Source organism: Passer montanus, unplaced genomic scaffold (assembly GCF_014805655.1).
Source record: "Passer montanus isolate IOZ18808 unplaced genomic scaffold, ASM1480565v1 scaffold32, whole genome shotgun sequence".
Classification (NCBI taxonomy): Eukaryota; Metazoa; Chordata; class Aves; order Passeriformes; family Passeridae; genus Passer; species Passer montanus.
Window position 1 is genome coordinate 6514885 of NW_024367930.1, and position 27289 is coordinate 6542173.

The following is a 27289-nucleotide window of genomic DNA, read 5'->3' on the forward strand; positions in this document are numbered from 1 at the left end:
GTTTCCCAGAAATCTGTCTTTTCAGTATAAGGAACAAGAAATTTCTTCCTAGAAAACACAGCTAGCAATGGCAGTAGGTTTGTAGGACATTGTTGAGTCTGCACACTAATTTCATGGAGATAATGTATGTCTGGAGTGAGCCATATTTGTACTTCCCTGGTGGACACTTCACAGTGATTAAGACTCATCTACCTTTCCTACTTTTACTACATTTTTTTCTAGCTGTTGATAGTGTGCTGTGGAGCATTTACAAACTGAACTGAAGATTTCTTTCTTTTATAAAATTTAAACAAATATGATGTACAATTGCTCATACAATATTAGTTTCTTCTATGGAAATTTGAGACCAACCAAATGGCTGCAAAGGCTGATGTGGTATGTCAAAAGTTATGAAAATAAAGAAGGTATGGAATAGAAGATATGGAACTAATGTTTGTACCTTCCCCCCACACACACACTTTTCCCCACCTTTGATGTACTTATTTGTTCCATTATAAGGAAAAATGCAGAAGTGCAAAGCTAATAATTTTTTATTAAAGGCTATGTGTTCTTAAATCAGTTTTCTGACCAATTTGAAACCTAGAGGAAGGGGATTTTTAGTTCAGTATCTGTCTGCTCAGTCTGCTTGGTCCTGATTGCTACATTGCATAAGTTTAGAGTGGTGTTTGGAATGCATTAGACTGCTTTTTTGCTATAATGTGGCCTATTGTGTATTTAGAAAGGTATGATTTATTGGAGAAACAGGTGTGGGCACGTGGAAAAACAATTTGTCTTAGAGAGTTATTTCTAGATGACTAGTAAAATGTTGATTCCAAGTAGGCCATAATTAATCAGCAAGAAGTCTTTTCCTGAATTTCCTCCTGTAGGTAAACAGACTCAGGACATCCATCAAATTGAAACTGAGAGAATGAGGGGGGAGCAGCCTGAGTCTCCAGTTAGCAAAGCAGTTGTATTTCTTTGAAGCAATCCCAGCAGGGTGCTTTGCTGAGTGGTTGCAAAATTGGCTTAGAAAACAAATCCTGAATTTCTTATTTCTCATAGGTTTCTTTAAGTTTTAATGTACTTCAGGTGGCTGCTGCATACCAAGAAGGTGAACAATGGCACAGAAAATGGGCTGATAAACCAAAATCTTTCTCTGATTTCCCCTGAAGTGGCCTCACACCTTTTCTTTCATCTTCTTTTCATTATGTTGTGGTGTGCAAGTATATCAGCAGTTACTTAGTGAGCTCTAATCATGCTGAGCTCACTAAGCACAAAAGTAAATGTCAAAAACTTCTGTTGATTGTCTGTTTTAAAGCAGCTTTGTCACAGTGCTTTCAAAAGCTTTAGGTCTGGAGATGTTTGATCTGGAGATCAAACAAGTGGTAGCCTAGTTTTTATACTATAGTAATCTGAAAATCTCAGTAAGTTTTGTTAACCATAAATATGATTTCACTTGATTTATGTCTGTTTTGTGCTGTGAGAGATCTGTAACGCTGAAGAGGTAGGACTTGCACTGTATACTGTGGTGGCCATGGGGCAGGGATGGATATTGGTGTATCTGCCATGCAGATGGTTAATTTCTGATTTTGCTTTAGTAGATGGAAGAATATGTCATTCATCTTCTTGTTCAACAGTTGGGGAATTAGAGTCACTTTACAATACCTAAAAGTTAAAGAACTCCCAACTATCCTTTGTTTAGGGTAAGGTCCATAGGGCTTAGTGATTAGAGAATCTGCAGGGAAGGTGGAAGCTTTCTAGATGTGGAAAAGGGGGGAAAGTTTGAGTGTCCACGGCAGGAATCAGCCCTCAGAAAACCACCTGCTTAATTTGCAAGACTTGACTTCTTTTCAAAAATCTAAAGAACTAGCTTGCTGGAATGAATCCCAGAAGTCCAACAGTTAGGTGAGGTAATTCACGTAGTTTCATAATTAGGTTGTGCTGTAAATGAAGAAATGCCATAATCAAAATTGTTGTTCAATTCCTTAGGTAAAGGTCATGTGTCATATCTTTCTAGTGGTTTTTAAACTTGGTATAACTTGAGATTAATTTTCCAAAAATGCCTGTGAATTGCTTAAGAAACTCCCTTCATCTTGATGCACGATGAAAGTAGCAAAAGCACTGTTTCAGGATTCAGTATGTTAGTTGAATGTTTACCTTTGCTCAAAAACTGGCTATCCAAGCATTTTCTATTGCTTTCTAGTGTCTAAAGGACAGAATTAAGATGCTGAATCTGTGTTTTTAAATCCTAGTTTAACGGAATGCCTGTAATTTTGTGTCGGGCCCAAGAGCTGTCCTTTGTTGACTGAATGTTGGGGTCTTCCTAGGCAGAGCTGAGTGATTTTTTTCCTTAGGAACAGTGAATTCTTCTTGGATCCCAACTGGCCAGCAGCTGATTTTTAACACCTTTAGTATGAATGCTTTGAGATGAGCCCAAGACAAGTTTGTGTGGAGACTTTTTTCCAGTTTTTTTTTTTTTTAATTATTATTATTTTTTCAGTCTGCTGTGTGTACATCTGTTTCTTTCCAAAGATGAACCTCTACATATAATTCACAAACGCTCTACATGTGTGCCTTATAAGTATGAGGAGAATGTGCATAGGTACGTCTGTTCTCCCCCATGTGACTAAATAAGGAGGAAAGAAAACTTGTGGCTTCCAGCACCAGTTCTCCCCTGGGCAGGAGGTTAACATTTGGCAAGATGTCTGCCCTTTTGAAGAGTCCCAGCAAAAGCAGATGCAGATTTCATCGAGGCTTGATCTTTTGAAATTCACTTTGCCTACTCAGCCAACTTCTCACAGGATTTTCCCCACAGTTCACAAAGGATCCATCTGGAGAAAATTGCTAAGCAATGTTTACCAATCCATCTGTGCTCTTGAATGTCTAGACCTGTGTAAGGGCTGAGGTAAAGTCTTTATAAGCTGTCGTGATGAATACCATTTTGAAGTCCTTCTGTGGTTTGCAACATAGGAAATGTAAAGATTAGAAATTTTGCTGAGGCATTTTTCACATTCATTCCAATTCTTCAGCAATTTTTAGGGCAAATTCTGTTGTAGTATATATGTGGTATGTAGTATATATGATTATTAGGTAATTAAATACTGCATCTTATTCATATGTGCCTACGTCACTGGATTTAAGGTTGTAGGGACTACTTTTGCATTGCCTTTTCTAAATATTCTAAATATTCTGATTTCTAAATATTTAGCTTTGCTCCCTGGTGCTCTCCAAGGCCATTCAGACACAAATGCATCAACCTTTATTCTCATTTTTGAAAGCTGGAAATATGACCTCTAAAGAGAATGCAGCTGTAGCCAAGCAATGACAAATTTCTTCCAGTTGTCAGTGCTTGATTTTCATTTCAGGGATCTGTTTCTCTCTGTATAGTTGTCAATGTGTATGGTTTGCTGCAGATTTATTTATCAGGCATTTTCTTACAGTTCATGCATCCCTAACTTTAGGAATAATGCAGTTCTCTGCTGAAGTGTCCTTCAGTAGTGAGGCTGCTGTGATCACACTGTGGAAGAGCAGGGCTGGCGTGAAGGGAATCTTAGGGAGCAGATTTCTCTTTACTTTGGACCTTAACCTTCTGCTGGCGTGAACTGACATTTGGACAGGTGCATCTGCACAGACCATCCTGCACCATCAGAATTCTGATTTGTTTGCAGGGTTGGGAAAGAATGGTGCTGCATACTAAAATATGTGTAGGCTTTTCATCCTGGCTAGTTCAGCCCTTGGTCTTGAAAAGCAGATTATTATCTATTGAGTAAGAATTGTATTTGTATTTTGGCAGTATGTTAAAATAGAGCCTTAGCAAAGAGACACCAGTTGCCCTTGCCTGAGAAGTAATATTGATTTCAGGAAGAAATTTTGTCTTCTTGTTACAAAAGATTGTAATATTGACATAACAGAAACAGAAAAATTGAACACAATATAGGGGAGATTTTTCCTTTCATTTGAAGGACAGCACTGCAAAAAAAAAAAATCTTTATAGTTATTAGGCTGTAAAAGCATGTGGCAAAATACTCTCAGCTTTTATACTATATTTACCTCCCATGACAGCTTTCCAAAACCACTGTCTTAGGCCTGGGAATCCTGCTACTATTTTCCTTGGAGACCTAAGGAACCTGACATGTATGGAGCATTTCTAGTTTTTATGTTAATTTTTTCGTGTTGCTGAGCTCACAAGTAAAGCCATGACTTTTACTAGGTATTATTGAATACCTAGTAAAAGTTGAGAGTGTGGTGGGGACAATATACCTCAGCAAGTTTCAGAGACCACATTTTCTCCTTTTCTTTTGATGGTGCTTTCTGTGGAATCTTCCCTTGCAAAGAGAATAATGAAATCATAAGTCCATCACACTATTAAAAGATGCTGGGTTTTATTCTGTAATGAGATCTCAGAGGCCCAGGACACCATTCCTGCTCTCTCTTGGGAAGAAAAATGAGCTGCAGCTGCAGCAGCTTGGCTGGCTGCTGTGGGCTGGGAAGCTGTCAGAGGAGTTGGAGATAGAGCAATAGGTTTCCAGTAATTTTGGCCCTTTAGACAAAATAACATCTGTGCACATAAAGAGAAGTTATCCTTCCAGGGAAGTGTCCTGAAAGACATTTCAAAGCCTGCAGCATAGAAATGGGGTTTTGGGAAGAGGGTAGATTTGGAACACATTTAAGAGTGAAGTCTAAAATAAAGCAAATGTTTTCTGGGTTAGAGTATGTGGGATAATAAACATTTTCTGGTCACTTTTACTGTGACTGCTGGAATGCTGTGAGGGTTATTTCATTGCTTCAGGACATCAAGTCACAAACAGGTGATGGGACAGGGAGAGGTATTGCTGTTTCTTGTAAATAAAGACAACAGGCTATAGCAATGAATGCTGCCTCCTTCCCAATTTGCAGAAGAGGGGCATTATCCCTCGCCTGCTCAGAGGTAAAGTTTAGCAGAATAGTTCTGGTTTTTTGGTAAAGTAGAATTTGAGGAATGCTGCAAATATTCCTTTATTTAAAGTGAAAAACACGAATCTGAAATGTATAGACAAGAAAAAGAAAGGGGGGACCGCATTCCTTGTTACAGTTTCCATATCAAAGTTGTTGTTGAAGAAACAAAAATGCTCTCATTGGTTTCCCTTGCTTGAAGTAATCTCTTTATGCCTTGTGTTTCTATAAAGTGCTGTAGAAAAAAATTATAATTACACTGTATGAAACTAATTCTTCTATGCTGAATTAAGTTTGAAATAATGTTGAATCCATATTTCCATTAGCAAGCAATGAAAAAGCTATTAAGACTAACATACAATCAGTTCAATTCCTGCAAATGTTTCTACAGAAGCATGGTGCTGCAGAGCTGTAAATAAATGGAAGTTATAGCCTGAAATGTGCTGTAGTCTCTGTACTACCTAAGATTTCAAGAAAAGTGTTTTTTCTTCTAATTATTAGATTAGAACTACAGAAGGGGGCAGGTTCAAAGAGGTACCAAGCTCTTTTTTCCAATATGTTTTAGAAAATTAGGAAAATGAGTTTCATCACTTTTGCATTTTCTCCAAGGCCCCATCTGTAGAGAAAGCATTTAGCTCACTTACTTCTTAAGTATCAATCTGTGTATAGGTGTTTTATATCCTTTCAGTTACGGTGTCACTGGGCCATTTTTCATCCAGAGCCTGTAAATACAGAAAAACTCCAGAAATGGCCAACTTCCACTAAAAAGTTACTCACAGACTCATTCTGTGAGCATGCCATATGCCTGAGGTCCTCAGGTTATACAATAATGGGTATCATAGAAATAGGATAGATACTCATTATCACTTCCCAAGGGAGTGTTTTGGATTAAATAAGTTAAAAATTGCCACCAGACAGAAAGTCTTTGTTAAATGTGTTTTATATTTTGCAGATGAGCTCATTACATATAAGTGCTGATAAACTTCTTTTGATCCGTGACAGGATGTAACTGCTTTGGCCTCGTCATTAATTCAGGACACACAGATGTGCTTACCAGTGTGTCAGAATGGGAGGACTGTAATAATTGGAGGCAGGTAGAATTTATTAAACTTTCCCCAGTAATATGAGAAAAGCCTGGCACATGGCTCTCCATAGCACTGCCCAGGGATGTGTGCTCTTCAAAGGACACCCCCTGAAGTACAGCTTGACTCTGAAGCCAGTCTTCATCTATGCTAGTACGTCAGAGGGCAGAATTTAGCCCAAAGTGTCTTAAAATAATTTTTCAATGCTTTACATTAGTAAAACCCTGCTGAGGGTTAAGACTTTATCATCACGCTTTTTCTGTGCTCTTTTTCCAGTGCTGCTCTGAGCCATGGGAAGAGCATGGCTTTTTCTGTGAGATTGACCTGCTGTGATCAGTGAACAAGTGTGCCCAGCAACTTGATTCCCTCGCGGAAGGGGTGCTGCAGGTGATGATTGCAGTGTCCCCATCCCATTCTGGGTGTTAGCAGAGCTAAACCACAGCAGCTCTTGGGTCCCTTTGCCCGCCGTGCTGAAGCCATGCAGTAGGTGTGCCGTAGGTCCATAGCCTGCAGCCTGCTTCAGTGCCTACAGCCTGGAAGCAGGAGGCACTTATTTTCCAGCTTCCACCCAAGAGGTAGCATCTAAATTGTGACCCTCTGAGCCAGACTTTGTTCCAGAGCCAATTTGTAAATGCTTTGTATGTCAGCTTTAGCTGGGAAGTCCCAACCTCTCTCACCATTGTAACATTATCTTCCAAAGAGCCAATGAAAATACAGCTTTGATGTGTTTCTTTTGGTGCTCAGATGCCATTGCATGTGAGGTATTATCCTGAAAACCACATTATCACAATAACTCAGGGCCTTTGGGCATCTGATGTTGCCAATTGCTTTCACTTCTTGCTGGTATGTAATTTATCACCAGTGTGGCCTACCCTGCTAATATGCACCCTTTGTGGGCAGAGGCGAAGCTAATATACTTTCAAAGTGTATTTGAATTGCTTCCATAAATCACAGCTGTCACTGTGAGCAGTTTTATCACTTGCCAGAACAATATGTTATGCTCATGCTTTATAGCCTTGGTACTATTTTGAACTTATATTTGTCTAAATTGTAATGCATCATAACTTATTTTATCAAACAAATTTGAGCAGCCCCAGGTTTTTTTATTATTATTCTGTTTTTACATGGAAACACCGTAAAGAAGAGAATTTTTATGGGACATGCTTTATAGTTGTAATTATTACTTTTTATTAGTTATTAGCTCTAAGAACACTAGAAGTTTGCTTTCTATTTGTTAATTTTCATTCTTCTAAGAAGTTCATGCAGCTGGGGCAGCTTTGTTTTTGTAGCTCATCTCCTCTCTTACTCTGCTGTGTAGCAGGAAGAGCAGCTACATGGCAGTCATGAGCCATGGAGTTGGAGATGGGTAGGGGGAGCCTCATTGCCTCATAGATTTTATTTGCTATCTGTGCAGAATATCCACCAAATTAATCAATCGTGTGGATTTAAAATAAAAAGCCTTGTGAAATCCAGAAGGCAGTTGCAGGCAAGCCATCCTACCTGAGGCTGTTGTAGCAGGGCGGTCATGAGTAGTAGGCATAATTAGTGCCTTCATCTGGGAGTGCTTCCCCTGAGCCATAGAAAGCAGCTGGGAGCATGAGCAGCATGAGCACTCAGAGCTGTGCCTGGCTCAGGTGTGGCCTGGGGAGTGGGACAGTTGTGCCTCAGCATCCAGAGCCCCTTACCTGGACAAGGACCAGCTGTGCCCACACTGCCTGCCCTGTCCCAGGTGTGCGGAGCAGGGCTGCTCCCATCTGTCAGCTCAGCCTCCTCACCAGGCTGGGTCCTGCTAACATCACTGCAAACTCTGCACAGATGCAAACTCATCCATCATGTTTGTCTTCTTCTGCCATAGTTGTAGATCTCTTTGTGAGTGTGACCTGTGTCTGGTTTAGGACTTCACTGCAATAAGAGACTCTACTCAGCTCTTCTTTCTTGGGGATGCTCTGACATTAAATGCACTGTTTCCAGAACAGTAAAATATCTCATTTTTTACAGCCATGCCTAAAATACCAGTGAATATTTATGAACCAATTTGCATGGCTTCTCCTGTGATGGGGAAAAAAAAGTGTGGGTTTCTTTTTCTTTAATTGATGCAATAGCTCATTCCAGAATATGAGAACAAGGTCTATAAAGTAGTCAGTTTTATAATTAGAAAATTATTTATTTGCAGCAGATATATTTGCTAAAATGTGAGGATTGCAGTTCTCTGTTTTTTAATGTGAAAAAAATATGCTAATTGTTTAAAATTGAGCAGTATCTCTAATGGAATTTTTTTAGGTGTGGATCAAGTTTCTTGTCACGAGCAGTAGTCTAAAGGTATGACTTAGGTTTGTCCTTTTACAGAAGTTAGTGTTTATTCTCAAGGTTTGCACTCAGAATGAGCAGTAGTTGCTAAAGAACATTCTGCAGATGTATTTGCAGATCCTGTGATTTTCTTTTCAGAAATTTTAGCTACACAAACATTTTCAGCAAATTGGCTAGGCACATCAGCTACCACTTCAGAAATGCATGTTGTAAATTTTACATGAAGAGACATTTTTGGCAGCTGCTTTGTGGTTTGACTTTGAGCAATCCCAGAAAGGATATGTGAAATCAGTTACCCCATCCAGACCATGTAAGCAAGAAACAAGTATTTTAGCCTAGGGATGATTTGGAGGATGGTACTGTATTAAATGCAATGATTGCTCATGGAGGAATTAATATATAATGAATATATTCTTCTGCCCATATACATAGATTGTTTCATAGGATCAGAGAAACTAAGGGTGGAGGATACTCCTGATATATGTGAAAAGCAAAAAGCACTAAGAAACCTGGTTTTCCCACAGAAAACATCTCTCCCACCTCAGCTGAGTCTGGGGAGCTGTCAGATGTCTTTAGCAAGCATTATAAAGCCTCTGTAAACCCTTCCAGTTTAATTTGAAAACATCCATTTGTATTGCTTTGCTGACAAATTTCTGATTCACCGACCTGTAGTTAAGATATTGCTCTGGCAGCTGACTCTTACTATGCCCTCTTCCTCACCTTCCTGCCAGTATTGACAGACTTAGAGCTCTGGGAATGTGGCCCTACTCCTTGCAGGCACTGCCAGGAAAAAAAAAAAAAAACAGATCTTTTTTTTGGGGTCAAAGAAGCATTCTTCATCTAACTGAAAATTTTGCAAAGCTCTGTGTGTAACTCTTAGCTAATTCAGGACTTAAAGGTCTCTCCTTATTATAGATTATATTGAAGATCAGATATTTTTCCATTGACTTTATCAATTGAATATATAGCACTTTTCAGCACTGCTGGATTTCAAAATGTTTTATGAAAATGCCACCCCTCAAAACTTTATTTTACAGATGAGAAAACTAATAAGCAGAAAGAAGAAGTAATGCACTCAGAGTGTACTAGGTCCCAGGCAAGAAAAAAGCTATCAAAATTTATGATGTATGCAAGGAAAAAGTTCTGCTGCTGGCTCTCAAATCTACCTTGACAACACACCCAGGCTGATTTTCAGTATTTATGCTGAGTTGAAGGCTCCATATGTTTATGGTCTTTATTGTGCATTTGCCATCGCTCTGATTGCTTAGCTGGCATCCATCAGGAATTCACACTTTGCAAATACTTTTGGCCATGAAGATTGTAAACACAGCCTTGCTGGGGTTGCAAAATATTAAGTGTGCTGTGTGACAGCAAATGTGCCGTGGCAGGTCTGCCCCAGTGATTTCTGAGGGCGGACATCACCCTGGAGAGACCCACAGCAGACAAAGCACAAACATTCAGAAAACTTTCCTACATTTAAATTTATGCTATGCTTTGGGGGATTTTTGCTAATGAAAGTAAATTTTGCATCATTTATAGTTGCACAGTTGCAGATACCTTGAGAGGAGATAAGGGGATCAGGACTGATCCTGTGGGTTTTGCATAAAAGAGGTCTGCATAAAATGCTCTTCCTTGGAAAATCAGTCTTCTCAGGCTGTTGCACTGGTTGAGTTAACCAACATCCTCTTCTGCAGCAATAACACTGGACCAGCTATAGTGGGCATTTTCCAGCTAATGTGCTGTGCAGTGAAAGCTGGGGATGGAGGGGAGGTTTTGGTTCATGTAGCTGAATTGAGCCATGTTCTGGCTGGACATTATGACATCTGGTGACCAGGGGCCTGATTCCAAGCTTTCCCAAGACTGAAGAAAGACTGCCCCTAGCACGAGTGAGGCAGGGGTTGAGGGAGTGATGCCTGCCCCTTTCCCAAGCACTGCTGTCAGCTTGTTGTCCAACTTGGTAGAGGCTTGGGAATCAATGCAGAAAATAAGTGATGTCTTCTAACTAAAGTCAGCTTCATCCTCCCTTTCCTTTTCTCTTTCTTCAGCTCTCTTTGAGCCAAGATTTCTTGGCACAGCTGTTCAGGAAAGCTTGCTGCTGAGTGTCATTTCAATTAAATTCTTTTGTGAATTATGCAAGGAATTTGTGATCCAGGTGTTAATCCTCTTGTTTTCAAAAGTGACACTAAACTCTCAGTGGAAAAGACAAAGGTGAAAGTTTACACACGCAATGCATTCCCTGTTTTCTTTTTTTTGTTTCTTTATATTTTTTGGATGTTTATATTATTCTGCAAGGGTTGAAAATGCATTTGCCTGTGATGTGGAGATAGACAGGCTTTGTGAATTTAGCTGCCCGATTCACCAAAAGAGTTTGTAAAACTGTATGAACACATTATTTTGCACGTTCCTTGGCCAATTGAAACAAAAACTCAAATTCCTCTGAACTGAGACTCATACCCCACACATCCTCTACACCCAAGGCAAACTAAAATACAAAACAAAATTGCCTATAGATACTAAAACAGAAAAAAAATGTTTTGGAAATTGGTAATGTTCTATTTGGGATGTCAAAGGGGAATGTTTTTGACTTTTCCAGACATTTTTTTCTTTTACTCACTTATTCCCTTCTTCGTAAGATGCACAGTTTGGCCACAGGGGAAGCTAACTGGGCACAGATGACCACACCTGTGGTGTCCACTCTTCGCCTCCTTCCAGGAAAAAGCTTTAGCTGGGAGATACAGCCCAGTTGTAGTGCAGTAATCAAATGTATTGCTTTTGTACCTATGTCAGAATTGCAATTAGTGTTTATATTTCTGCAATTATGTGGAATGGAGTGGATGCCCAAAACAGATTCTGATACTAAGTACTTACAAGCACTTTACAGGTCTTTTACTTCATACTTCAAGGGCTAAAGGGAAGGGAGGGTCTTGGTGATAGCAATTGCTTTAGCAAAGGCTTCACCCAGTTACATTAAGGCACTTTTAATCAAGAAAGACAGGAAATGTAAACTAGTGTCTGCAGTAAACTAAATAGAAGGGTTGGTAATTGCCAGGCAAACATGAGTGGGAGCTCCCTGTGTCTGTGTCACAGAAGTGAAGTAAGGTAAACTCATCCCTGATTGCTATTTGGTTTATTAGTTGCCAGTATCTCTTAGTACATAGCCACTGCTTGGTCTGATGGCTCTTTCATACAGGCACATACAAGTGCAAGGGCCATGCATTAATGCAGGTTCAGTCCCACCTTGCCCCATTTTTTCTCTTGTAGGTTGAGCAGTGGTTGTGCAGAAGGATTTGAGAAATTAATTTGTTTCATATGTTATAGAACTGAATTTTATTGGAACAGGACCTCTCTTTCCTTAATTTCATTGCTACCTGCCTGGTCAAGTTTTTCAGAAACCTTTTAAAGCAATGATAAGAATATAGTGTGAATAAATGTGCTTGTATCTTTCCCACTGGATCTTCAAGATCTTCAAGATCTTCAAGATGTTGAGCTCCCTGGTCCAGACATGTATTCAAGCCTGAAAATCATTGCTCTGAAATCAAGAAATTACCTTATATGCTTGAAAGTTACGCAAATTCTCAAGGGCTCTGCTGTATAGGGGCTGGAATAACACAGTGGTGTTGCAGGCAAGTGCTTCTAATATGGTACAGAGCTGGTTAAGGTTCATTGCTAACCCCAGTAGTCTTTGGATTGCATTCTGCATGGGTGCACTTGGAAAAGATGAGATTTTTGCAGTTGGACCCATATGGGCAGACATATGCTCCATCAAAGTCCTGTTGGCTTCAGTACCGTCCCTGCGTCTGTTTGCATCGAGCTGGGGGCTGTAATCTGCAGCTTGCTGTGTCCTTATGTTATAGGTAAACAAACAAACTCGTGGCTTTCTGTCTGTGACTTGGTACCTTTTGGTGTATGCAGAAGCCATGGGAAGGAAAAGTGCCATCAGGCAGTGGCTGTGTCTTTGTTGCAGGCAGTATTTACAGTTGATGTTGTGTTAATGAAAACTCTTCCCGAGGCTGAGACACAAAACAAAACCCAGCTTGCAAAGGTGAAAAAGCAGGGTTTGTTAATGATATAGTGCTAGCAGTCATTTACCCCAGTCTGCCCACAGTAAAATGGAACACAGTGCAATGAACAATATCACCAGAACACTGCAGTCTTCTTCCAATAGAGAGGATGTGGGCAGGGCAGGAACCTGTACCTGGAGTTGTGTGGAAAAAAATCAGCCTGGCAGAGGCAGCTCGAGCCCAGGGACCGTCCATCTCCACAACCCTGCTGGTGAGCAGCAGCCTGCCCAAGCAGTCCCTGCTCAGAATAGGGGTCTAAGCACTCCACACATATTTTGGTGTAGTGCCAGAAGAGTATTGTGTGGTTCTCCTTTTCTCTGGGCAAATTATTTCCCTTGGGTCCTTGTTTTTCTACCTGCAGTTGTCTTTTCTCTTCAGGAATGCATCATCTTTGCTGTAGTGGCTGCAGCTATTCCTTGAAGTTTGCACAGTATCTGGCATATGGAGGTTCACTCTGAGCTTGTGCTTGTAGATATTTCATCAGTAGCAAGAGCTGATTCCAAGATAACAAGCTGATATCAAGAGCAAAGTTATAGACAGATTAAAACACAGGGCTTAACAATTTTTTTTTACTCTGACCTGCCATTATTTATTAGGGGTCAATCCAGAAGATCAAACCAGAAGAGATGAATCTGCTGAAATTCAGTGAATCTGAATGCCAGTGGTTTGCAGCTGGCATGGAAAATCTGATCCTGCTAATCTTGTATTTGTGCTTTTTTTGAATCATACTAAATTTTGTTTTGGTGGTTAGCTGTCCCATCGTACAGTTCCTTAGGGATTTACTAAAAAAAAATCAATAGATATTTCATATAACTGTTATTCATATCCATGAACTGTTTTATGTAATACAATGCAAACATAGACACAGGTACATATGGGCAGTATTACAGCTGCTCTTCATCTAATGAGCATGTCATATGCCAAAGGGTTCTGCAAACACTAATGGGTTCTCACATTGGTGTTTTAGTTGGACATTAACTATTCAAAAACCTCCTAAAGAGGAGTTACAGCAGACCTCATCAATCTAACTCTCTGTGTCTACAGTAAGGGCTAGTACCAGATTTGCATCTGTTTCGGTCTTTAAGCCATAAATCTCCCTTAAGAGCATCTTACATTTTCTCCAAAATTATCTGTCTGCCTGCCCATGGGTCTCAATTGACTCTTCTTAAGGTTGTTGGGATTGGTGGGCAGGAGCTGAGTGCAGGATTATTCCTGGATGATCCTTAGCACTATTTTGGACCTCCCTGGTGATGTGAGAACTGTGCACCAGCTTGCAATACATGCCTCCAGTGGCTTAGCTCTGTCAGGATGAGAAGGTTTCACCCTTCTCAGAATAATGCAGTATCCTCCCAGGTCCTGTAGTACGCTCCCTGCAGGCACCTCAGCTGGCTTTGGACATCTGCAACACTCCAGTGTAAACCCTTGCTTGTGGTACTGGCCAAGGAGAAGCTCTGTCTGAAGCTTGTTTCTCTAAAGCTGTTGAGCCTGTCATTTGCTAGCTGGGTTACTTTATTTTTTACTTTTTTTTTTTTTTTTTCTTCTTTCTTGGTCTCCAGTAAAATGTAGAAGCCTCAGATTACAAAAACAGCTGCACATGCTTTGGGTTAATGCATTTAAGTAAGGCTCCAGGGCCTGGGCAAGTGCCAAGATCCTGGATCAGCTGCTTTACCGGAATTAGGCTGCTGTAATGGAGCCCTACATTATTGTGTTGCAATTATTTTGGATTGCAGCTGGCTGTTCCCTGTGTTTTTTTACCGAAGTGAGATAAAAGGATTTGTCTTAAAAATAGAATTTTCTATTCAGAATCTTTCAGAAGCTTAGAGTTATGTACCACGTCTGTAGGATGTGCCCCTCTGTTTATCTTTAGATTTATCTTGAAGGAGAAGAGCAAGAAATATTTGTCATAGTTTTTGAAGAGCAGGAAGAGTGCTAAAAGGTCTCAAAACATAAAATGAATATGTATTGGAAAGGAAATAAAATAAGTGATTAAAGTGTCATATATTTACATGGGTTTAGGTTTTCAGAAAGAACAGGTTTATTTTCAGCATCAAGCCACTTACTAGTATAAAGCTGTCCCTATAATTTGAAAATCCTTTGTATAGAGAAGTAAAGGAATGGATACAGTTTTTAAAGTGATGAAAAACATTTCTCCAGCCTCGAGTCTCCTGTATTTGTATCCATTCAAGCTCTTTTTGATGCCTGTTTATATACATTTCTTGTCAAATAACAGCTCTCTCAGGTTCTCCAATTGGTAGCAAAAAGTAAACTGAATGCAGTAATTTATCTTTGAACTATTCAACTGTGCCCTTCTTCATGTTCTCGTTAATAATGCCAGGTCTCCCAGGAGCACTCTCACACAATTTTATCACATAAGCTTTTTGTTTGACCTTACCTGCTGTTCCCCTGGAATATAAGGGGGACAAAAAAACCCAAAATGCCAGCCTGCCTTAATTAAAATTTTAGTCTCAGAAGATGTTACAGTGTGTGATTTCATTAGGTATATAATGAAAGTATTTAATCATACCTCTTACTTGTCTGGGTCTTTTTACTCAGTAGTGAAGTCACAGAGTTTTAAACCAACTCTGTTCAGGTGTGGAAAGGTAACTGAGGGGTGGATATGCATCTTTAAGTTATTCATAAATTCAATTTACCCAGGATTTTGCATGTTTGCCCTAAAGGTAGTTGCTTGGATGATGAAGTAGAAGGCACTAAATAAAAGTTCAGCACTGTTTGCAAAAACATTTTTTCACCCATGGGACAGTGAATATGCATATAAATGTTTTTTGAAAGATAATGCTATTCCTCATTTCCAGGTTGGAACTTAGCATCATAGAAAAAAGGTAAAAGAATATCTATTCTTTTAAGGTAATGGATATTTCTTTGACATGTAAGAAGTGCTAAATCTTACGCTGTAACTTCCATCATTTCTCATTGCCATAATCTAAATCACCCCAACAGGAGGCTTTCTACCTCCCAGATGAACTCATTTGTTTTATGCAGTGACTATTCTCAAGGAAAAGTCTATGCAAAAAGCAGTCTTGGCTTTTGTAAAAATGTACCTTTTTTATTTATATAGGAAAAGCAGAGTTAAAAAGTATGTTTTTGAGGCTCTGAGCCTGCACATCTTTTGGACCAGGAGGATTTGGTTTGCTAGGAAAATTGTGTTATTTCCCTAACGTTTTTTTAATCCCATTTTGTTAGCAGTGGAGAACTGCTCCCAGTTGGCAGCATTGTCTTTAGTAGCACATGAAACTATCAGTGCTTCAGATGCTCTAGCTTTGGGCTTCTTCCAGCCCATGGAGGTGAAAAAAAAGTAAAATCAAGATTCATAGAGCTTTTTGAGGAAGAATAAAGCAAATGGACAAGGAGGGGCAGTTCACCTGGGAAGAGGAAATTGCCACGTGGGTGATTTCAGAGCCGTTATCCACAAATAAAAAATAAAAATTAAAAAAAAAAAACAAACAAAAACAAACAAACAAAAACCCCCAAAACAAACCAACAAAAACAAAACCAAAAAAACCCTAGTGTACCAGTGTAGCATATTTTCATCAGTAGTTTTTACTGAAGCCAACAAATAGGTTGGTCTGGAATAATTCAAAATTGCAGGAAATTTGCCAGTTTTATTTCTTATTCTGAAGCTGGATGAAGACATTTTTGCCCTATTGCTTTCATGGGATTAGTAGCTTTGTAAGCCAGAGAGAGGAAAAGGTAGGGGGAAGACAGTCCAACTTCTTCTATCCAGGATTTTTGTTCTTTCTCTTGTGAATATAAATCTTACTGGCTCATATCTTTGATGCATATACATCTTGTTGAGTTTCTTAATGCAGCAGAATACAGCTCTTTGTGTTTGAGTCTGACAACAAATGCGGCTTTTGGTCTGGGAAGCATGAATGTGTTTTCTGCAAAGCTATGGCAAATTTAGGGACTCGGATCTGTGGTTCTGGCAGCAATTATGTTTCAAGACTCAAAGTTCAACATCCTGCAGTTTTATAACCTCAGCTCTGCAGAGAATTATTTGAGTCACTGTCATTGTAATCACTTTAGGAATACAGGAATACATTTGCTGCATTATGTGTTTCCAGTGAATGTAGCTGGAGTGCCATTAGCTAAAAATTGTTTTGATCTCAAAAACGTGAAAGAATCAATGCCTCTAGTTTAAAATTTTGAAAACAAATCTAACATAATAACGTGTGGTTCCCCTGCAAGTTTTTGGAGGGTCTGAGCTTGCCAAATGCTGTGGGCAAAATGAGTCTGTGTGCTGCTGTGGTTTTTGACATGTGCTGTTTTATGCGCTGCCTCGTACCTCCATACCTTTTCTGTTGCTTCTTAAGACTTTCTTATTTCAGGCATAGGTATTCTTGTTTGGCTTTCCCCCCCTTTGTATGTGTGTGAAAACTAAGTAAAATAATTGCATGGTCTTGTGTTTTGAGGGGAAAGAAATGTAATTTTAGCATTCAGCTATTATGTACTTGTCCTTCCAGCTTGCATGGTGTCCAGTTCACACCCAGAAATTATCTGTGATGTTTTCAAGTAGAATATAAAACTGAAATATCTTACTAGGTCAAGACTATTTTTTTGTGTATTCCAGAGAGAAAGCACAGTAGGATAGACTGGGTCTAATGGATAGACCAACTGCAATGTGCTTTGCAGTGTGCTTTGCAGTGTGCTTTGCACAAAATTGTTTACAAAGTGGTTTGAATTGTAGCTGCACAAGATGCAGTTTAAATCTTCAGACTCACACAGAAAATAACACCAGGAGGGAGACCTTAATTAATGTGTCTTCTGTCTGAGTCTTCCAAACTGCAGACACTTAGGGGTGAGGCTAAAATAAAAATTTGCTTAAATTTATAGATTAATTTTACGTTCCATGACAGTTCAGTCCATCATTTTCAGTGAAAAACTTGCCAGATAATGCTTAACTGCATAACAAAATAAAAAACAACCCCAAACCTTTTCCTCGGGTGATTGGGCACCCAGTTCTAACACATCACACCTGAACATGAGAAGCCAGTAAGAGCACAATGCCTTGGAGCTGCACTCCTCTAGAGGAAGCAGTGCATAGGGGTGGTTTACAATGTCAGCATAGGAGGCGAAACACCTGGTTGCAGTCCAGTACTTGAGTATCTCATGCAAAGTCAGGAGGGACTGATGGACCACTGAAACAAGAAGGGATTTGTTCTGGCCACCAAAAACACTTGCCTGGAATTCCTGCTCTCACTCATGCTCATTATGTGGCTCCCACAACTTGGCCAATTGTCCTATGCAAGATTCCTCAATTAGGCTGGCTTTCCTCCTGTTTTACAGGTAACCTTTAGGGTCTATTTGAGAATCCAAAGGTTCTTTGGGATGCTTAGGGGTGTGGTTTAGTGGTGGATGTACTCTAACACTGGTTAGAACAATGGCTGGACTTGATGATTTTAGAGGTCTTTTCCACCCTAAGCAATTCTATTATTCAATTCTGTAATTCCATTCTGTGACTCTAAGACAGTGTTCAATCTTGCTGAACATCTTGCTTCAGTTTTTTCCTCCTTCCAGTTTTGCAAATACTTTGGGATGGACCAGCTCAGAGCTTTTGGTAAAAAAGGAAGTTGTCAAAAACTTTACCAAATGTATTGTCTATGAGTGGTACATGACACAATGACATTTTTTCTTCTCTGATTATAACTTAATCATGGACATTGTAAATTTGTATTTTTAGAAAGTAGAAGCCACATCTATCCACTTTAATACTTTGCCCATAGCTTATTTAAAAAAGTAAAGAAGAACGTAGCCTAATAAAATTGTGGGAATAGATATCAACCATATTCTTCAGTCTACAAAGTCTACTGAGCACTACTCCAGCCCAGGTAAAGTAAACTAAAATAGACCAGAAATATCCCTCTGAATACCCACTGTACACAGGTGAACTCTGCCTGTGGAATGAACTGGGTGGCATTGCCAGCCTGTGATTAAAGGAGGAGAGGCTGGGGACAGGATCCTGTCTCACATGCAAAAGATCAGTCCTTTTGCTTGGAAGGCACTAAAAATGTTAAGAGCTAACTGGCTAACATTTTCTTAAGTGTTTAAAATCTGGAATGTGTAATTTAATGGTCTGACTAATACTGGACCATGAGCATATTCTGATAATTTTTATTACCAGAACTACTTATTAAGCTGATTATTACCTTCTATCAAGATGTCCATCCTCATTTTAGAGGTTTTAAGTGATACAAAAGTTCTTCCACTCTCAGTAAATTTCCTTCTTGTTAATTATAGGTCTGATGAAACTTTGAATTTTTTTTCTAATCCGAAAGTTCTAGGTTTATCTTCCAGACATGTAATTTTATTATACCATTTTCTTGTCTGTTCAAGAACTATTGTTACATTTTAACCCCAGCCAACAACTCAGCTCCATGCAGCTGCTTACTTGTTCTCCCCAGCTGCACAGAGAAGAGAATCAGAAAATTAAAAATGAGCAAACTCATGGTTTGAGATAAAGACAGTTTAATAGGGAAGCCAAAAGCTGTGTGTGGAAGCAAAGCAAAACAAAGAAACCATTCACCACTTCCCATGGGCAGACAGGTGTTCAGCCACCCCCAGGAATGCAGGGCTCCTTCACACCTAAGAGTTATTCAGGGAGAAAAATGCCCACTCTGAGCATTTCCCACTCCCTTCTTACCTCAGCTTTATATGCTGAGCATGTTGTCATATGGCATGGGAAATTCCTTTGCTCACCTGTGTCTCCTCCTGAATTCTTTGTTCACTCCCAGCCTCCTTGCTGATGGGATGGTGTGAGAAGCAGAAAGTCTGAGTAAGCACCACTCAGCAGCAACTAAAATATCCCTGAATTATCAACTCTCTTTTCAGCACAAATCCAAAACTTCCTCCCATACTAGCTACTAGAAAGGAAGTTATTTCTACCCTGGCCAAAACCAGCGCATCTATTTGCAGGTACTTCTTTTTCTTTTGAATAAGTTGAGCAGAGTGAGCTCATTAAGCCTTTCAGAAAGAGGTGTGCTTCCTGACCAGAAGGACCACGTTTTCAGCTCTTACAAGTTTTGGGGAGCCTTCTGCAAATGTAAGCAACTTCTGTGTGCAGAATTTGCTGTTAAAATATATTCAAGGGCTTCACAGAGTCCACACCAAGAGTTGGTGCTTATTCTCCTTGGCTTTTTCATGTGAGCTCAAATTCAGTCTCTTCCCAGTGCTCCTGGCAGTTGCTGCAGGGGCTGAACTGGTCTACACTGGGAGAGGGAGGGGAAAGGAAAGGGAGGATGGCATAGGGCATCAGAAGGGCACTGCACTAATTGCTGAGCAGGCAGGAGCACACCCAGATTCTGTACAGCACTCCACCCGGCCCAGTCGCCTCTGCTTGAGGTTTCTCTTTTAAGTTTCTTTTGGACTTTTCTTGCCTAAGCCATTGCAGTGTGTTTCTGAGGTACCTGAATTTTAGGTGGCACTACACTGAGTAATGCAGAAAGGGAGCAGGTGAGCTCTCAAATCATGTTGCATCAAAAGCACTATGAGTGGATGTGTTTGCATTGGCTGGGCGTGGGTGCAAGGAGTCTGTTCAAATGGAAAGAGTACAATAGGATTTGCAGTTCAGGGACTCTCCCCTGCACTCGTCAGACACTCTTTACCCACAGTGCTGATACACATGTTCCCAACATTGATAACGCATGCTTCAAATCTGAAATGAGCAATGAAACAGTCCCTCCCAACATGAATGTGCCATTCATGAAGGATGTATGCTGAGGCCAGGAGAGCACCAGACACGTTTTAATTGCAGCTCTGAGTGTAAAACTACTGGCAAAGGTGTAAAACTGCTGCATTTTGTCTTTTGAGCTGCATAGCCTCATTAAGAAAGTGAAACATTTGTGAGTCTTTCATGCAGTCTTTCTCCCCTGCAATGTTTAAGTTAGATGACTTTCAGCATGGTGAGGCAGGCTGTAAAGGTTCAGACAATTACCTTGATGATATGACGACCTCTTCCATTTCAGCTGGAATCCAAGGCTCATCTTTCCTCTGAGGCATTTGTTGAAATTCTGTGCACGATTTGTTCCTCTGGTTGTTTAACAATGTCTCTCATGTTTGCCCTGATTTAAAAAATCCTCCTTTGTAGCAGAGATAACATAGAGCAGGATGATATAATTGCAGTAAAGAGGCCCTGGAGCTTGCAGTAATAGGATGGTTCATCTGATGTGTACTGCCATTAGAAAATAACCCACGTATGTATGTTCTCAGGGGACTGTAAAGAGGCTTTTAAGGATTACTCTTCATGTAGTATGAAAGCTAATGAGCAAAAGAGCAAGTGAAAAGAAAACTATTGCTGCATAAGCATGTTGCCACTTCCTGTTCTCACTTTTCTTACACTTGTGTAGCTCCAAAATATCCACCTCTGCCCAGTAATGGTTTCTCATGCACTGCAGTCAGTTTCCAAGACTTTTGAGACTACAGTATTATTTCCATGTAGCTGAAAAGTAAATAGCACATGAAAAGCATGGTGTAGTTTAAGACTGTGCTGTGTGTGTACAAATTAAGTAATTTTGGTGCAAATGGCACTCTCATAGTCTGTGCCTGAGGAAAAAAAAAAAAAAAAAAAGGATATAGTTTCACAAACAGTGCTAAAAGGTTGATATTAGTCTCAATTCTCCCACCTCCATTCTTTTTCCTGCTCAGATTGCAGAAACATACAAAGATATCCACATCCAGTAAACACTGGAGGACCTGTTTCAAATATTACATGGAGAATTTGGGCTGCAGTGATAAGAAATTCAGAACAGCTGGTTTCTGGTATTAACAACTTCTTGTTCAAATGGATTGCCACTTATACTGCCAATTGTTCTACTTTCATTTGTGCTGAAACAGAAGCCATATAGCAGAACAGATATTGGCTTTTTTGTTTTGTCACAGCATTTTTTTTCTTGGTTATAAAGCTTGTAGATAAAAAAAAGTATTCACTTTTTAATATTCTCTGCCTCCTCTGTAATGTTGGAATATACTTTTGTACTTTTGTACCTTGTCATGTTTTTAGGTTCAATAGAATGGACAAACCTACATCTTTCTTCATGTAATTAACATAATAAAGGGTCGGGCTTTGCTATCAGGTAAAATTAAGTGGATTTATTGAGGACGATCTTGAAGAAGATGCTGGGTTTTGACTAAATGCCATACTGGGTTCTACAGCATGGTCTGGCATCCATAGCTTCATTTAATTCCAAACAGTACTGATGATTAAAAAAACAAAGTCCATGAATATTAAGTAAGGAAAGATAACAGCCAGCGTCTTTGCAAACATACATACAGGCCAGTAAACTTCTTAAACATCCCCATTTCTACTCACAAGTCAGGGCATTAAATATTCAAGAATGCCTCCTTCTGGACAAAGAAGGGACTTATTTTCTCGTAAATTCTTAAGAGGATTCAGGACACAGCCTATTTGTTCCCATCTAATCAAATTGGAAGCATGTTAGAGTGCATGTGAAGTATTTGTATTGAGGCTTTTCTGTGTGGTCAGAGCATTGCAGAAGGCTTACACAAGGAGTGGGAAAAAGGTCTTATTCTCACTTTCAGGGATGTAACTGATGTACTCAGCAGGTTGGGGCAGGGATGAGGAGTGCACATGTCCTGTGGTCAGGAGAAATTGCTAAAGGCCTTGAAGAGTGTTGGCATAAGATTGTTAAAATAATAATGCACAGTCCAGTGAACCTCAGCTCTTCAGCCTATCTCTTTTTCATATTTCTGCACTTAAAAGCTGGAGTGGTTATGTCATGTACTAAGCAGTGCTTCCCAGTACAGAGGAGATTTTCAGGTCTGGATGTTTATGTATGCATGTGTGTCATTTGAACTAGATGGTCTTTAAGGTCCCTTCCAACAAAACCCATTCTATGACTCTATGTTTTTGTAATATCCCCAGGAGATCAAGCCTATACATCCATCATACAGGTAGCTACTTCAACTTTTCCATGACTTTTTGTTTCAGTTTGATAGTCATATCTGTCACATTTGGAGAATATGGAACACAAAGCTGAGGTGAAGATAGAGCTGTGTATTTAAACACCCAGTAGGGCATTTGCAGTAGTCTCAGAAAAGTAATGTTAATGCCATCATATCTACTAGAGATAACAGAAGGGCTGCTTTCTACTTGACCCCAGTGGTGTCTGTCTGTCTCTGCAGAGCACCAGTCTGCCACCCTGTGCTGGTGCATTACAATCCAGTTCTCTGAGCCCAAATCCAGTGTTGGATTACATTCCATAAAAGTGTCACTTGATCCTTGGCTCACTATCCATCTATGGTTCTTTACACTTCTGGGATTTAACTTTAACAACTGGAGGTGAGAGGAGATGAATTTCGTGTTGCTGTTTCTGCTGTCAGTTGACACCCCTCTACTTAAACTTCTAGTCCTGCAAATACCAGAAGAGTAATACTAAATTTTTTATTTCTGTCCTTTATCCCCTCCCCCCCATAATTGGTGTACTGGAGCAGAAGAGAACTTGGAATTTTATTATTGCTGTATAAGTCTTCTGTAAACTCAGTTACAGCAGTTCTGATGTTGGTAATTTTTATGACTAAAAAATATGCTGACACAGTGTTTTGGCATAGGAAAAGAGCAAATCTGAATGTATAATAATCTGGTGAGTTTGGGCGATGTTTAATGCTATATCCCAGCCAAGTTAATCACTCATGGAATTTTTTTTTTTTAATTTTGGTCAGTTGACTGGAGACATTAATCTCTGGAATAGCATCTTTAATGGAAAATACTTGACCAGAAATCTTAACATTTCCCTGAAGAACAGATTTAGAAGGAAAGCTATCAACTGACAATAGACCAGGAGAAACAGACATTTGTTACTTAATTTCTCTCACACAGTGAAGAAATATCCAGATGATGGTTTTCATTTTGTGTACTATATTGAACAAGGTACTCATTAATATAAATTGAGTAGACGTGACACAATTTTTTCATAAAAAGATGACACAGAGTTGCTCCTTCTGGTAGTTCTTTGTCTGAAATATGCTTATTGTAAAAACATCACTACAGAGTTAATAGTGCACTGCATATCTGCATGTTTAAAATATGAGTGCTAAAGAACACAGAATGTGTTAAGGAGAAATTATTCATAGATTTATAATACCGATATCTGGCCACATTTTTCAAGGGCAGCATCTTCCTGCATATTCCTTTCCTTTCCTGCTTTTTCTGTGAAGTTCTTAATTGCTAAATATCACCATCACCCAACCAGCCCATTTCCATCTGTCTAGGCTCATTCCCAGGCAAAATCCCATTGCTGCTGCACAAATTTTTTATTTGTGCTTGCCTTCCATCCACACTGCTGCCTCATTAGCGGCTTGGCTCTCTAGATCATACAGTCTTTGCCTATTTCTCCATTAGTCCTAGAGCAGCCATCCCAGCAGAAAATCTGCAGTAATGTGATGACTTTGAACACAGAGTTAGTCACATGTTAAAACAGAAGCATCAGCTTCTCATCCTTGTTTAGTGTTCCTATCGAGCAATGGGGAGAATAGTCCCTAATTTATTATTTTCCTGCTTTGACACACATGAAAATAGTACAGTGGATTATTACCCTTAATATGCTCTAATTGCATAAAAAACCTTGCAAGTGAGAGCCAGTGTGTATAGAGGTGTTCTTCTTGACTAAATAAAGGCTTCTCTGTTTATATTGAGCTAGGGAGCTTCATTACAAGGAAGGTAAGAGGGTAAGGTAAGAATTGCAACCTGAAAGAAATTGTCAGGTTAGGCCATAAAGGCCAAATGCTGATGTCCTTGAAGTTGTTGGTAGTTTTGTCTCTGAGGAAGTAGCCAAAAGACAGTAGCACCCTGTGTCTCTTCAGGGCTTTACATCCCTGTGCTGCAGTCAGACAGTCCTCCAGGTGGTCTCTGCCACAGTGTCAAAAAGCATAGTGAAAGTGTGCTGCACACTCAAGTCAGCCTGCTAGGGGTGCCAGCTCATGGCACTTGTTTATTGCACTTCAGTTTTCATTTCCAGTAAATTTCTGCAGGAATGAGTAACTTTTTAACTAACACAGATATAAATGATGGGATCATTTGCTGGACCTTGGAACTGTTGTAATTTTGCCCCTACAAGCAGCAGGGTATTTGAAGATGTCTTTCCTCTTCCAGGTTACCAGCCTGTCCTGCCGAACCAGCAGCAAGGGTTCCAGGGTCTCATGGGAATGCAGCAGCCGCCCCAAAGCCAGAACCTGATGAATAATCAACAGGGGAATCAGGTGCAAGGCATGATGGTGCAGTATCCAGCCATGTCGTCTTATCAGGTATTTAGGAGCTGTAAGGAAAGACTTTTTTCTTGGAGAATGCTTAATTGAATTAAGTTTTTGCATCACACATTGGCCTTATAACTTCATTTGGGTAGTGTGTGGCAGGAAGCCTTCTGATGAATATGCTTCTAAGTCAGTTTCTTTGCTTCCTATTTACATGGTTTTAGTACTCCTGATATTCGTTCTGATTTCGGAATGCTTCAAATGAACTATTTATTACAGCCTGCAGTGAGGGTAATGTCACAAAGAACGAAGGGATTAGACTTCTTCCTGTGAAGAAAATTAATTAAAAAAAATATAAGAACATTGTTCATTTCTTCTCTTTTTTGCCAGTGCAGTACTGTTTCCTGTAATGAAGTTGAGGGCTTTGCCTGATCCAGTTAAAAATTACTCATCTGTGGAGACTCCTGCCAAGGATCTCACCATGTCTTCTATAACAAGCTGTAGCCAGATGGATTATTGTTTATTGGGTTCTGGGGAGAGGGAAGGCAGTGGCTTGATTTTTACCAAGTCCGTAAGTTACCCAGACTTATTTCCCAACTTTTATACCCAGTTTCCGTGAGTTATGCCAAGCGCATGTGAGAGGTGGCCTGTGCTTACACTTCCTGCTGGTCCCTCTGGAAAGTTAAGAAACTAAATGATATCTAATTCGTTTTAATAGATTGCACTGAATGAGCAGCCATTCCCCTTTTCTCTCAGCTTCTTTGAAAACACTTCAGCGACGCAGATGGAAATGGGGAAATTGCTTATGGGTAAAATTTTCCCTTTACATCCTCAGAATTACTGTATCGAAAACATGTTTAAAAGGTTAATGATCAAGTTAAAGGTTTAGACCTTTTAGATGGCCTAGATATACCAGGCACTGATCCCAGTAATGCATATTCTACTAGATCATGACAGAGACAATTTCTAGGCCTAAAAGCAGAGGCAATTCTCTAAGACCTTCTGTAACAAAAAAAACCTCAGAGATGAGAACAATTCCAAGCAGCAGAAAATAGCACATTTTGGCAGAACATACAGTATACTCAAATTCAGCTAGAAGGAATATAGGGATACTGGGAGCCTACTTTAACTTGCTTAGTAATTGCTATCTTTTTTTCCCTACGTCTTTCCATCTTCCTACCTAGGTGCCAATGACCCAGGGTTCTCAAGGATTGCCACAACAATCATATCAACAACCAATCATGCTACCTAATCAATCAGGTCAAGGAACACTTACAGCCACTGGAATGCCTGTCTACTGTAATGTCATACCTCCTGCCCCACAGAACAACCTCCGGTTGATTGCCCCACACTGCCCCTCCAATAACGTTCCAGTTATTTCTGCCAGCTGCAGGACAAACTGTGCAAGCATCAACAATGCAGGGTGGCAGGTCAAGTACTGACACTGTGGCTTAGATTTATGAGGATAGAGGTGCATTATTTGACAAATAAATCATGGCCTTCAAATGAAGAGGAACACAACAGAATAATCAGTTGAGGACACGAGTACTGACAATGCTCAAGTGATTTGCTGCTGGAAAAACCTGTAAAAAAAAAGTAAAATAAATTTTGAAAAAAAAAATGTTTGCTGGTTAATGGTGCATATTTTTGTCATGTCTGCTAGGTATGCCTTTATAGCTTAGCTAGTGACATGAATTCATTGAGGTAAGATTTTTTCCTACCACTGAACACCACTGTGTAGATTGTAATATCCCCGATTCGGATTAGTTTTGTACTTTGTGTTGAGTTTGTGAAGCTAAAAGTATTTAAAAATATAATAAAATCACATTGTACCAAAGCTGTAATGGAAATGGAAAAAAAAAAAAAGGAAAACAAAAAGAGAATTACTGAATGGAAGGAATAATTTATATACACTATAGAGTTTTTTTATGGATATATACTGTATTGTAGTGCTTAATCACAATAAAGCTATTTGACCTCATGAAGGAAGGTCATGTTTCTACCACCTGCTTGGTCTCCTCTGTTTCTGAGTGAATTTCCTTTAGTTTCTGCATTGTCTTTTTTTCAGGTGAAGCTAATGGGGGAATGGTGCTTAATGGTCTTAGAGGAGTTTGATGAGAAGGCAACACTAGGGGAGTAGTAGTAGTAGTACCATAACAGCTAAGACAACTTTGGAATTGTAGCATAGAGACTCAGGAAGTATTCAGTGAATGTTGTACCAGTTCACCTTTAACTGAGTTTGCACTTTGCCAGTCCCTAGGGCAGGAATGTCATAAACACAATTCATCATTGCTGCAAGCCTCTACTAAGTCACACCTCTTCAGGAGACCATACAACAGTCATACATGAGAAGACATAGTTGTCCCATGATATTCCATGGATGGAAGGTCAGTTAATACTGATGTAGCAGCCACAGTACCCAGCAATCCTGCTACATAGGGATGCTCTACCCAATTATTGGTGCTCCCACTGTAAAACCATTTTGACAAAGGAAGATGACCCAAGTATCAGATCTGTCATTTTCAAGTAAGTGGGGATGAACAATATATATGGCAGTTTGGCTTTTGAAACAGAGTGGTTTGCCAGAAAGTTTTAGAGCTATTTTCTGTTCCTGTGGTGGCTTTTTTTATTATTATGTCCATCTTCACTCAAATTCCCAGCTCGTTCTGATAAATTGTTCTTGATTCATAAATGCTGCACATAGTTCCT

The 27289-nt window shown here is 39.7% G+C and overlaps 1 protein-coding gene across 26 annotated transcripts in view; it reads left to right on the plus strand.

Moving 5' to 3' along the window:
* ARPP21 (cAMP regulated phosphoprotein 21) overlaps nt 1–26585 on the plus strand; it is a 197417-nt gene extending 170832 nt beyond the window's left edge. For 24 of the 26 annotated variants that reach the window (XM_039715082.1, XM_039715089.1, XM_039715079.1 and 21 more), the window contains 2 exons: nt 24483–24634; nt 25765–26507. In XM_039715082.1, the coding sequence (XP_039571016.1) occupies nt 24483–24634; nt 25765–26022 (410 nt within the window). In that variant the 3' untranslated portion in view covers nt 26023–26507. Of the gene's footprint in view, nt 1–24482; nt 25390–25764 lie in introns of all 26 variants that reach the window. The other 2 variants (XR_005628159.1, XM_039715071.1) reach the window with 2 other exon arrangements.
* The last annotated feature ends 704 nt before the right edge of the window (nt 26586–27289 follow it).